General features: G+C 36.5%; 1 protein-coding gene across 1 annotated transcript; it reads left to right on the top strand.

The window, feature by feature from the left end:
- Window positions 1–865: 865 nt before the first annotated feature.
- Window positions 866–7,270, top strand: LOC135688349 (cdc42 homolog). Its single transcript, XM_065205173.2, has 5 exons — window positions 866–1,019; window positions 4,752–4,874; window positions 5,404–5,476; window positions 6,046–6,155; window positions 6,721–7,270. The coding sequence occupies exons 2-5, from the start codon at window positions 4,770–4,772 to the stop codon at window positions 7,006–7,008; spliced, it is 576 nt and encodes a 191-aa protein (XP_065061245.1). The 5' UTR covers window positions 866–1,019; window positions 4,752–4,769; the 3' UTR covers window positions 7,009–7,270.
- Window positions 7,271–11,849: the final 4,579 nt, after the last annotated feature.

An 11,849-nucleotide genomic window follows, 5' to 3' on the forward strand; every position in this document is an offset into this window, starting at 1 on the left:
AAACTCATATCTTTCGTGTCTCTGTAAATGTATTAGTTGTATTCAAAAATATCAGTTTTGGAGAGGTCTTTGTTGTCTTGTACACCCATTTGATACGAAACTTGATATAGAAAACTTAGTTCTTGGACTGTTAGGCGATTTCCCTTCGATAAAGGCTAAAGACGATTTCCCTTCGATAAAGGCTGGATTTCAACCAAGATGCACGAGATTTTCATCATAAGTTCCCGTAACTGGCTCAAAACATCGATAAACGCGTCTATTTCAGATTTTTTTCAAATTGAATGATTTACGTCTTGTACTGTAATAAAAACATCAGTTCGTTAGCAATGATTGTCGAGATCGCCACTAGCTCCTTTTACGCTTGATTCAAAATCATGCCTGTTCACAGGTGACCGAGAACTTTTATTACTGCGAGCTCCAAATCTTGGAAATTAAAAAAAAAGATTTAGTACTGGTGGGTTTTTAAGTTTTTCATAAGAACTGCGTGAAATCAATTTCCAAACTGCGAATCAAAATCAAAATCGCGTCTTTTTTAGATAAATTGGGAATAAAAAAACGTTAAGTCGAGAGAGAAATACCCCTGATTTCGAGGCGCCCAAAAGCATTAGGTGGAATTAAACTAGACTTATATTATTATATCATATCATTATCGAGTCCGAGCCCATTGGCTGACGCGGTCAAACGATTGAATCATAGCCTTGTTGGGCAACATTGCTGTAGATCCTTTTAACTTACTTTGCAAATGACGATTGGGAAGTACTACGAAGCTTTTATCGCAAACTATTTTTAGATTTTGATTACATCATAAGCCCTATTGTCAAACCTCTCTTTCAGCATTTTTATCAAAAAGAGTCCACAATGTGCGCATGCGTATTACCTTGCTAGTCAACAACGCCCTGGCGCTGGCGCTGTTCTGAACCTGAAAATTTGAAGTTGCTCAGAAGAGGAAGGCAGGAGTGTCAGCTTACCAAAAGCTTACAATCTGGCGATTTCTTACAAAAAAGCCTATAATTCATAGGGTGAGTGTTAGTATGTTACCTTAAGAGCTAATCACCATGTAATTTGTCAGTTATATTTCAGAAATCTCCCGAAAAAGTCGAGTTTTTATGAGGGATAGGCCATAGAATGTTTAGATTTGAAGAGCATCATTTACGTCATCGTCGATTTTCCCTTGAAGTATACAACAAAATTGTTGTCTAACATAACTGTTTTTGAATCAGCTTTTTTGGCTTTTTTGTCAATAAATCAATGATTATCTGCCTGTACATTCTCGTTGAAACTGTGCGCCTTGAAAATCTAGCAAAGTGAAGTACGGTTTCCTTATTAGGAACACTTTGCCTGTCGGCTCTGCATGTCCTTGCTGGTTTCACTCCAGCAATAAGGGGAGATCTTTATGCAAATGCTGCAAAACCTTTTTTCGTGTCGTTTATTGTTCTTCAATTTGGGAGGCTCTTGAATTTTTACGGTGTTTGTGAAAGGGTTCTTTAAGTTGAAATTTAAGCTGAAAGTTGTTGTTTGTAGTTCGCCCTCGAAACGTTTACATGCCGTTGAAACATTCTGCTTTCAAGTTTCTTTGTGCTGAAAATTTTTGTTTTTGCCAGAATTGCTTAATATAATATTTAAAGAAAATTTAATTAAACAACATAAACATACATATTTTCACAAAATATGAATGTACATTTTTTCAGTATTTTAATAGGAAGTCCGGAGATATGTGTGACCTTGAATTTCATATTTAATATATATATATCATATTTAATCTTTCTTTAATGATTCTGGCTGACCAATAGATTTGGAGAAAAATGTGTCGAGAATCTCATTATGTAAAAACGATATTGTTCTTTACCCGCAAATGATTGGGGATGGTTGCCCCCCCCCCCCACTCATCTCTTCCTCCCTAGTTAAACACTTCTATTCCCAACAAGTTTCTAAAAAGCTGTTTTTAAGTTGTTTGGTATTTTGCCGGTGGAAAAGAACCATGTCTTGAAAGTGGTATGCACTATTACCAGACTGAAAAGTTTGGCATGCACAGGGAATAATTGTTACCCTTCATTCCGCCCCCGCATTATTAAGAATCTGCAGTGGATTCTGCACATGATATTTGTTTTTCTGATCATATCACCCACAAGTTTTCCACTATTTAAACTTCTGACTTCTGATAAAAAAAAACAAGGAAAACAAAAGGTCTCTTTGGAAGACTTTGCTTCAAATTCCGTGCATGATTTTGCAGGAAATTTTTGTTATCCACAAATGTTAAAATTATTGTTCTGGCGTTCCCCGTGCAGAAAAAATACTTTACAGTATGGCACTATTATCTCAAGGTACAAGTTGCTGCACATTGTTACTTTAAGCTGTGACGTTTCATGAAAGTAATAGCTGTGCCATTTCATGAAGACTTTTTCACAAGGACGGCAATTCTATCTACTTTTGTCACACTGCTGTGTTTCATTTACGCAAGAAGGGAGAGTAAGGGACTTTTGCTAGTGGCGTTTGATTTCAACATTAAAATTTCTTTTTAAAAACTTATGATTCAGACCAAACTAAAATTGCCTTGATTGAATCTGTAATATTGTGTTTTGTTCTAAATGTGTGATTTGAATTACAGTATGTTTTGGTTCTGTCTGCAACATAGATAAAAAGATATATACAACAACAAGATATAGTTTTATCAATGCAACGAAACTTCACCTCCAAATGCTATGGGTCAGACCAAGATAAAATAAAGAACTAAGAAAGTCTAACTTAAACCCCCTATTTACCTCCTTTTTCGCATCCCAATTTTCAGGGGAATGGGCTCTGTTGTCCTAAACAAAACCCCTTTGACAAGAGGAAACCTTAATGAGGCAAATAAGCTGTTGCCTGTACTTTTATATCATGTTTTAGAACTGTTTCTAGCCACCTTTCCTCTGCCAACTTTTGTGTTTTGTATGCCTTTAATTGAGGCAAAGTGACCATTTGATCTAATCATGATTTCTGACCTAATGTTTAATTGTTCTCAGCTATGCGTGTTGATAGAACCCATTGTTTGAGCGTTTGAACAATAGTTTGAAACAAAAGAACAATAGCTTTGTTTTGATCACCAAACCTGGAACAGTATCAAGCTTGATGCCATAAGCTCTACCATTAACTTTGCTTGCATTGGTTTAGAGCTTGAGACAAACCACACAGCTGAAAGAAGAGAAAAGTTCTAGTCACTTTGTATGCAAAGTGAAAGGATTTCAAATGCCCCACTAATGGGCAAAGTCTTACATTTAGTGGCAATAACTAATGACCAGCAAGAGTGTATATTAGAAAATTCATCTATTTTTGCAGAGAAGCTGTTTAATTATATATATAAATGTTATTCTCGACAACTTAGTGGTTGTCGAGAATAACATTTATCTAAACAAAGTCTTGGCCCCTTTAATTGAACAAAGAGTCTGGAGAATATTGGTTGCTGAAGAAAACATTAGATTTGGAAACATAATTCATTAGCAAGATGCTTTTTCTTACTTTCTTCAAATTTTGGGTATAAATGGCATGTTTGGGTGATACGTCCATTACGAGACAGACCTTTGTAAGTTGAAAAACTACTTTGCAAAGAAGAGCTTAAAATTTTTTCATCCCTTCGGGCAAATCAAAACTGATGCTGTCTGGATCATCCATGCCAAAAAAGGCAAACTGTTTATTTCATTACTTGTCAATGGACATCACCAAGTTTTCTCAATTGTTCCAACATAAATAAAACGTTTATTCCCAACTAACAAAACAAGAATCTTTATTGTCATGAGAAGGAAAAGTAATGCAAATAAAAAAGCCCCATACCCCTTTAAAGCCATTGAGTCATGGTCAATAGACCTTCTCTTTAAAGGCCGGGCTACACGAACATTTTTTACCATCACTTTTTTCCATCACTTTTTTCAATATTGGAGCAACATGCTGAAAAGTGATCATGTAACATACTTAAATTTTCCATTTTGCTGTAGAATTTAATGTGCTTATCAGGTGTTAATTCTCTATCATTGGAATTTTACTCTGAACAAAAGCAGAGTAAAATCGAGTTCATCACTTTTTTCGAAAGGCCCGGACAATTCTTACGTCACATAATGTTTTGATGAGAAGGGAATGGCCTAGAGTTTCAAGAAAAGAAAAAAGACATAATTTGTGCTCAGAAGCATAATTATTAGATAAAAACGAATATGAATAATGATTTGGAGTAAATTGAAGAGCATCACATTTCAGAAAAATAAATGCAGTTTAATAAAATATACTCAATTTTTATAAGAAACCATCCTTGACAGTGAGTACCCTGGTTTCTTAAGGTTCGCAAAATTTTAGAACTCAAGAGTTTGATGCAAACTGTTTTGTTAATCAGTACTAGGTGAGTTCATGTGAACAGTTCCAGGTCAACCAATAGCACTACAGCTAAAAGTCATGACTCAGCGGTTGGGTATGAATTTGGGTACATTTTGGTATACCCTCTTCTTAAATCATGACTCAATGCCTTAATCAAGCCTAGAAAGACTAAAAAAGGCAGTATTTAGTGTGTCATTAATCAACAAGAGCTATAAAATTCAGTATCTTTAGGCAGCTGTTGCGGAAAATCACTGTTTTACTGCTAGAAATATGGCAAATAGAGTACTCAATGTCATTACTAGATAGATTATCCATCTTTGGCAAACAGAGCATTGAATGGGATGAATATCACAGGCTTCAAGTTTGTCTACATCTATGACTGACCTTGACTTATCTGTGGGTTAAATTTGTTTTAGGTTTAAACCAGAATAAAAATGCAGACAATCAAGTGTGTTGTGGTGGGTGATGGTGCTGTGGGTAAAACCTGTCTTCTAATCTCATATACAACAAACAAGTTTCCAAGTGAATATGTACCAACTGTGAGTAAATTGTTAAGCATTATTAAAACATTTTTATATGTTTATCTAGTATTGTTCTTTCATAAAACAAAAAGAATCACATGCAAAAGCTTATTATTTGCTAATACTTTCAGGAGAAAGACATGTTTTTGTATTACCTATTCATTTCATTATAAAGTAATCATATGTGTGTGTTTATTTACAAATATACATTATTTTGCATTTACTTTCATGACAATGGACAACAGTTACTAGCTTATTTTGCTTTACAGAAAGTAGAAACATGGTATTATGACTTTTAAAATGGAAGCAAAAGGGAGATGTTTTTTAAGCAATGCAAAAAATCTTCTTCAAGTCCCCGGTCCCACTTTGACTAGGCATTTCATTTCAAAAGCTGATAATGATATTTTTTGTATACACATATCGTCTTGTTTTGTTTTGTTTTGTTTTGTTTTAAAAGGCAAAAAGCCTTGGGTATGAATGCTAATCATATAGGACACATCAAATTAATTTAGCTGATTTTTAATTCTTTAACTTTTTTCATACACAGGTGTTTGATAATTATGCTGTCACTGTTATGATTGGTGGTGAACCATACACCCTTGGGTTATTTGATACTGCAGGTTAGTCTACATTAACTGTTTGTAAGCCCTCAAATTCTGCCTTTCAGTTAGAATTCCATTCCATAATATATGTCATAAGTTTTGAATGTTTCTTTGCTTCTTTTTTAAATTTTGAATTTGGTTGGTCAGTGTTAGTTTTTTAAAAGAGAAAATGACTAATTATAAACTGCAATGGATAATTGACTAAGTTGCTGTCTGGACCAGCAAGTCTCACAAACAGGGAACTGCCATTTGTCACCTACTGGAGCATGAAATATTCACAGACAGCTGTTTTAGAATACAAACCAGCTTATCAAATACATACATTATTATCAATTAATTATTTGCCCATTCCCAAATCTTTATGTTAAAAGTTTCTAATGTTATGTTATTTTCATACGTACTGGTGTTTTTCTTTGTAATCGGAAGTCTCCTCTTAAATATATTTAAATTTTTATCCTACAATGCTGACTTATTGAAATTTTCAGTTAGACCAGCTATTTTGAAGTATCAGTTTGAAAAATTTCATTGGTTTTTGCCAGTTGTTTTCTCTTGATTCTTTCGTAACAGCTTTTTTTGCCGTTTTTCAGGTCAAGAGGATTATGATCGACTTAGGCCTCTGTCATATCCACAAACAGATGTCTTTCTTGTCTGTTTTTCAGTCGTTTCTCCATCATCTTTTGAAAATGTGAAGGAAAAGGTGAGTGGAAAAGTTCATTTTGAACTCATTTTTCAAATCTTAGTAAGGTGAAATACATGACATTGCTCAACCGGAAGGTCGATTGGAGATATTGGCCTACATTTAAGATTCTGGGCTTGATATGCAAAGTGGGTTTAAGGAGCAAATCGGAAGATTTCCACAGCTTTGAGACACAGTTAGCTGCTCACTTTGTGTGCGTATGGCTCAGAGTTTGAGGTCATGGACTCCAGATCCGAGGGTTTTGGTTCCTGACATGACCAAACTTTGAATCAGAGTAAGGAGAGCTGCCAGCTCTCAGTATTTCCAGGCGTAGGAAGCACGAGGCGTGGCCATATCACTGGGAAAGACAAGACACTGCTTATTAAGAATAATTTCTCAGTGTCCTAAACTCTAGCTCCGATAGCTTGATAGCTACAAAGACTTCATATCTGTAAGCGAGAGGAGCAAGCAAATGAACAAAAAAGTCATAGTACATGCGCACTTAGTAATCAAGCTCTTTGTGCGTGCCTGTTGATTTTTAAGACTGAACAAATGACGACATCTTTTGTATTTTTCTCTTTGTTAGTGGGTTCCTGAAATTACTCATCACTGTCCTAAAACGCCATTCCTTCTTGTTGGAACACAAGTCGATTTGCGAGATGACGCCAGCACAATAGAAAAGTTGGCAAAAGCCCGCCAAAAGCCAATCACGATTGAAAATGGTGAGAAACTGGCGCGTGAGTTAAGAGCGGTTAAATACGTCGAATGCTCCGCTTTAACGCAAAAGGGATTGAAGAATGTCTTTGACGAGGCCATCCTTGCTGCCTTGGAGCCACCGGAAACGCCCAAAAAGAAGAAATGCTCAATTTTGTAACCAAACCGTTATCTTGTTCGTACGAGACACTGATTTATAGGAGAAAGTAACTTTCAAGACCTTGTATACAAAACATGGATATTGTGAAAGGGTTTGCAGAGGCGCCTAACTGGGGAACCCTCTGTGAGAAGGTTTTTTTGTAAAAATAATAATAATAACATGAATTATAAAACAAGGATGCGTTGTTATTTAGTGGTGATTTGTTAAATGTTTTTTTGCACGTTATGTGTAGTATTTCAAATAAATGATTACTGATAGTAAATGCAGTTATTGTTTATTCACTTATTTCCATTTATAAAACATTTTGAGAATCTTGCCTAGAAACTGATGCATTATGAAGAGTACCATAAAGATAGGAGAATTTGGCTATTGATCGATGCTATAAGAAATGATAGACTTAAGGTGAAAGAAAATCCTTAATTGAAATTATCTGACAGAGTACATAGAATCACATCGCTACATGCTATGTTACTAATCTTTTTATGTCGTTAACACCCTGAAAACATTATCTTTAATAGAAAATATTATATCATACTAGGGTACGTTTCGTCTGACACTCAAAAGATGAGCACAAAGTTGATATTCAAATGCGGATCGAAAGTAACGCGAGAGATCGAAAAGCACGTTTGATTGGCCCTTTGTTTTTGACAAATCACAACTGTACGCCTTGTTCAGGTAATTCAAAAATTCAAGAAAATGAAATCTGAAAGGACTTTTTGGATAAGTTAAGCAGGCTTGACAACTGTTACGTTGGCGGCTTTGATGGTTCCGATTTCTTGTACAGACTGTCCTTTACAGCTAACTTTAACGTCTGGAGTTTGGAATGAGCTTAAAAAGTCTTTCGTATTGTAGAAGAAAAAAGTCATGACCATTTAACCTTGTTGCTTATGAAACAGTGCTATAGAATATTCCCACCCGTCACGTGACAACTTTATTGCCGCCATGATGGAACACAACCTATTTTTGGATATACATAGCAACGCGTTATTTATACCGTACGGATTTGAAACGGAACGGACAGTTATCTGCGCCGATTTCGAAATATTGTATATCTAGAATCGTTTACATCTATACCTAACTAACTTGTTTGCTGTTCCTTCCTATCTTGGAACTGTTTCTTTTTAAAAACTTTATAAGTGCTGCCTTCTCTGCACGCAAACAGCATTGCTAGTCGCGGCCGCAGTGAAATGGTCAGCTTGAAAGATTTGTGACTTCCCTTGAACCTCAGAAGAGGCTCGGATAGGAGGAGAAAAATACTTTAGTTGATGGTATAGACCCATAGGCATACCGCATACCTGAGAAGAACTGCAATGCTAAAATACAGGATTATCCTTCAGTGATATATATTGATATATTTAACTACCTATTTTTTAATAAGAATGTCTATTTTTTTCTTTATCAAAATGTGCAGAAGGTTTGCAAGACTAGAGATGACCTGAATAAACCCGACCTTCGGGGCTGTAAGAACCAAAATATTGATGAATCTTTCAAATTGTGATAAAAGTAAGAAATTCCAAACACAAAAGACAAGCACAGTGTATCAAAATAAGGCATCAGTCTAATTCCACGAGGCCGTTTCACATAATCTCATTTCGTAAAGGATCTTTGATATGCATTTATATATACAGATATGAACAATATTTTGGCGGTACAGAACTTGAAAATGTCTTTGAAAAAATCAAACATTTCACAACATGAAAGCTTTTTCAGCTTTTTTGCTAAAAGCTTTTTCGTCTGACACTCCTCCGAGCTTAAAACGTCCAAAAGAACACGATGAAAAATATGTACCCAGTTGTGGATCGAAATAGGCCAATCAGAAACACGCAAGCATAAGACCGGTGTAGTTGACCAATCAGTGCTGCGTGCGTAAAGGAAAATTACCACTGGAGTCCAAGGGAGAAAACGGATTCCTTCTGTCTACACAATGGCGGCTTTTTTGTTTGTATGTAGATCGATTCCAAAACTGCTAGATGGAAGAACGACCGGGCTCTGCCAATTATCCGAAACATGTCGTAATTTTAGAGTTTTGCACAATCTGGGTTGTCTAAAAGATGTTGATCAATGGCAGAATCACTTGTTTTAACAGTGTTTCTAGACCTACAAGAATCTGCATGCGCAGGAGAAAAGTTACCCGGGTTCAACCCTCTTTCGCATTTACAATACATTATTTTAAAACCGTTGAGTTTCAGCCCGGGTTGAGTTTCAGCCCAGATTGAGTTTCAGCCCGGGGTGAGTTCCAGCCCGGGTTGTGAGCCAGCCCTTGCTCATTCTGCGATTATTCTTGCTGAGTCAACTTTTGCGGTATAATAATATCACTACGGGATAAGCATAGGTTCGAAAGCTTTGATTCAAGAATGTGAGAAAAAACGTTCTACGCAGCTACAATTGTCCACAAAAATTGTGGGACTGCTTTTCCTCTTCTTCCCACCTCGCAATAATGTCAAAGTCTGTTTGGCGTAATAACCCAAAAGTAAACCTATCGAGTTATTTTGTAAATCATTCATAATTTTGACTTAGGCTCCAGACAGACGTATTCGTTGCTCAATCCTTCCACCGTCCCCTTCCCTCCCCCACCCCCTCCAAGCAATGTTGTTTGTTGAGATTTGGCGAAGCAGTTGCCAATCATGTGTGCCAGGACCGTATACAATAACAAGATCTCAACAACATTGCTTGACGGGGGAGGGGGTCAAATACAATTCTAGTAGATTACTGTCAATAAATTTGTCCTGATTTTATCACTGGTCTCGATATATTTTGCGAAGGATTGTAGGATCGTTTGCATATTTACCTAAGCAACTTCTTTGCTTTGCTTTCTTATATTGGGAAAAGATTTTAAGGAGTACCGTCTTTCAACAGCCCTTCAGATTAGGCGCTTTGATGCCCAGGCGGAGTAAGTTAGTCACATGACGGGTGGGGATAATCTTTATAAACTCGACATGCACAATTATCGACTTTGAAATTTAACAAAAGAGATCAGGGCATGAATCTTATCAATTCCAGCAAAAATCTTAAGGACGAGAATTGTTTGCTCTTTTATAAAATGAAATACATTTCGACTTCGAACTGCCTGTCATCTGAAATTCATACCTTGGGGGAGTCACTCAAACTTTTCATATACAAATGATCCATCTGCAGTTATCAAAATTCACTTCAAAGTATCAAAAGCAATTTAACAGATCGAAAATTATCAGCTAAAGTGTTGATAAGACCCAAAAATTCAAATACAAAACTTTGTCATTGAGCACATAAGAGGCCTCTATTTATAGTAATTTAGACTGTTTCCTAAAATAATCAGTTTAAACATATATGTTTTTTTATCTCTGTATGTGATATCATTATGTGTTAGTTGAAACCAAAAGTAGCAGAAAGGTATATTGTTAAATCAGGTACCCAAAAGGATAAGATCTCAAGAAAATTCTCACCCCTAATTATCGGATGGATCTCCCTGTACATAAAAAGTTCAAATGACTAACTGGCCTCGATTTGCACAAGAAGAATCACGTTTGAATAAGAGGCCTTAATTTCCAAGTATATTTGGTGTCACGTCACCTACCTATATTTCATTTCAGATAACATTTCAGCTGAATTAATTAAAGCAGGAGGGGTCAGTATGGTAGACGTTATGCTGAAAATATGGAACAAATGCTTAAGCAAACAAGAGTGGCCTACATGATAGACGGAAGCTATTCTTCTAACCATTTACAAAAGGGGGAAATCTAGTGTAAAAACTACAGAACCATTAGCCTTATCAATCATTCAAACAAAGTATTGCTTCTAATTCTTCAGAGGAGAATTGAACTTTGTATTGAAGAGATCTTAAAAGAAGGCTGGCTTCCGCAAAAAAAGAAGGAAAATAGAACAGACAGGAAGCCTAATATCATTACGTGAGGAATACCACAACCATCATAATTATGTTTTTCATAACTTCATTGACTTTAAAAAAACGTTTGACCGGGTATGGCAAGATGCCTCGTGGCACACTAAGTACAAAATTGGGACAATAATCACCACCTCGATCAAAACTCTTTATGAGCGAGCAAAGAGCTCGGTTCTGGTAAATAACGATTACGGCATTTGGTTCACATCCAATGTGGGGTAAAACAGGGCTGCATTCTTTCACCAATGTTGTTTCATCTCTTTATTGAACAAATAATGACAGATGTACTAGAGAGCCATGTAAGTGAAATCAAATGCGGGGGATTGCGAGTTGCGACCTTGCAATCTGAGGCTTGTGGATGACATCGACATCATTGCCACTTCTGAAGAAGAACTAAGAGAACTTACAGAGAGGATCAAGAGTGTTGATGCACGGGTATGGTATGGAAATTTGTGCATAAAAGCAGGGCCTTCGGGGCCAGGGGTGATTCACAAAACAGGGCCCCCTAGAAAAATTTCCTGTTGCCACGCCCTTCGGTCTCCCGGAGAACTAGGAAAACGCCCTTTTTAGTCACAATTGTTGAAAAAGTTTTTCTATTTCTAGTAGTTTTTCGGTGGACATAGTTTTTCTCTGCGATAAGCTTATAGGCGTTGATTCCATACACATAGCTGAAATAGCAGCTTGTTTGCATTGTGAATAGATCTCACTACATTATTACGGGCCCCATCGGAGCACGGGCCCTGGACCTTTGCCCCTCCTGAACCCCCTCTCGACGCCCCTGCTTAAAAGCAAAATAATGATAACAGGACCACGCCAATGAATTTGAATGCACATATTCAAGTAAATCTGGAACAGGTTGGAAGCTTCAAATACCTTGGCTCAGCGATAACTAAAGAAGGAACATCAACAACAGATGTAATGTCAAGAATTGGAACTGCAACAAGTGCCTTATCTCTGGATTCGA

Source organism: Rhopilema esculentum, chromosome 19 (genome assembly GCF_057945365.1).
Source record: "Rhopilema esculentum isolate cy_ngs chromosome 19, ASM5794536v1, whole genome shotgun sequence".
NCBI lineage: Eukaryota > Metazoa > Cnidaria > Scyphozoa > Rhizostomeae > Rhizostomatidae > Rhopilema > Rhopilema esculentum.

What these genes read in the sequence shown, in the direction of transcription:
- LOC135688349 (XM_065205173.2), top strand. Translation starts at nt 4,770, where the DNA reads ATGCAGACAATCAAGTGTGTTGTGGTGGGTGATGGTGCTGTGGGTAAA. An exon ending in CAAGTGAATATGTACCAACT is followed by an intron (nt 4,875 to 5,403) that starts GTGAGTAAATTG and finishes TTTCATACACAG; the next exon opens with GTGTTTGATAATTATGCTGT. An exon ending in TGGGTTATTTGATACTGCAG is followed by an intron (nt 5,477 to 6,045) that starts GTTAGTCTACAT and finishes GCCGTTTTTCAG; the next exon opens with GTCAAGAGGATTATGATCGA.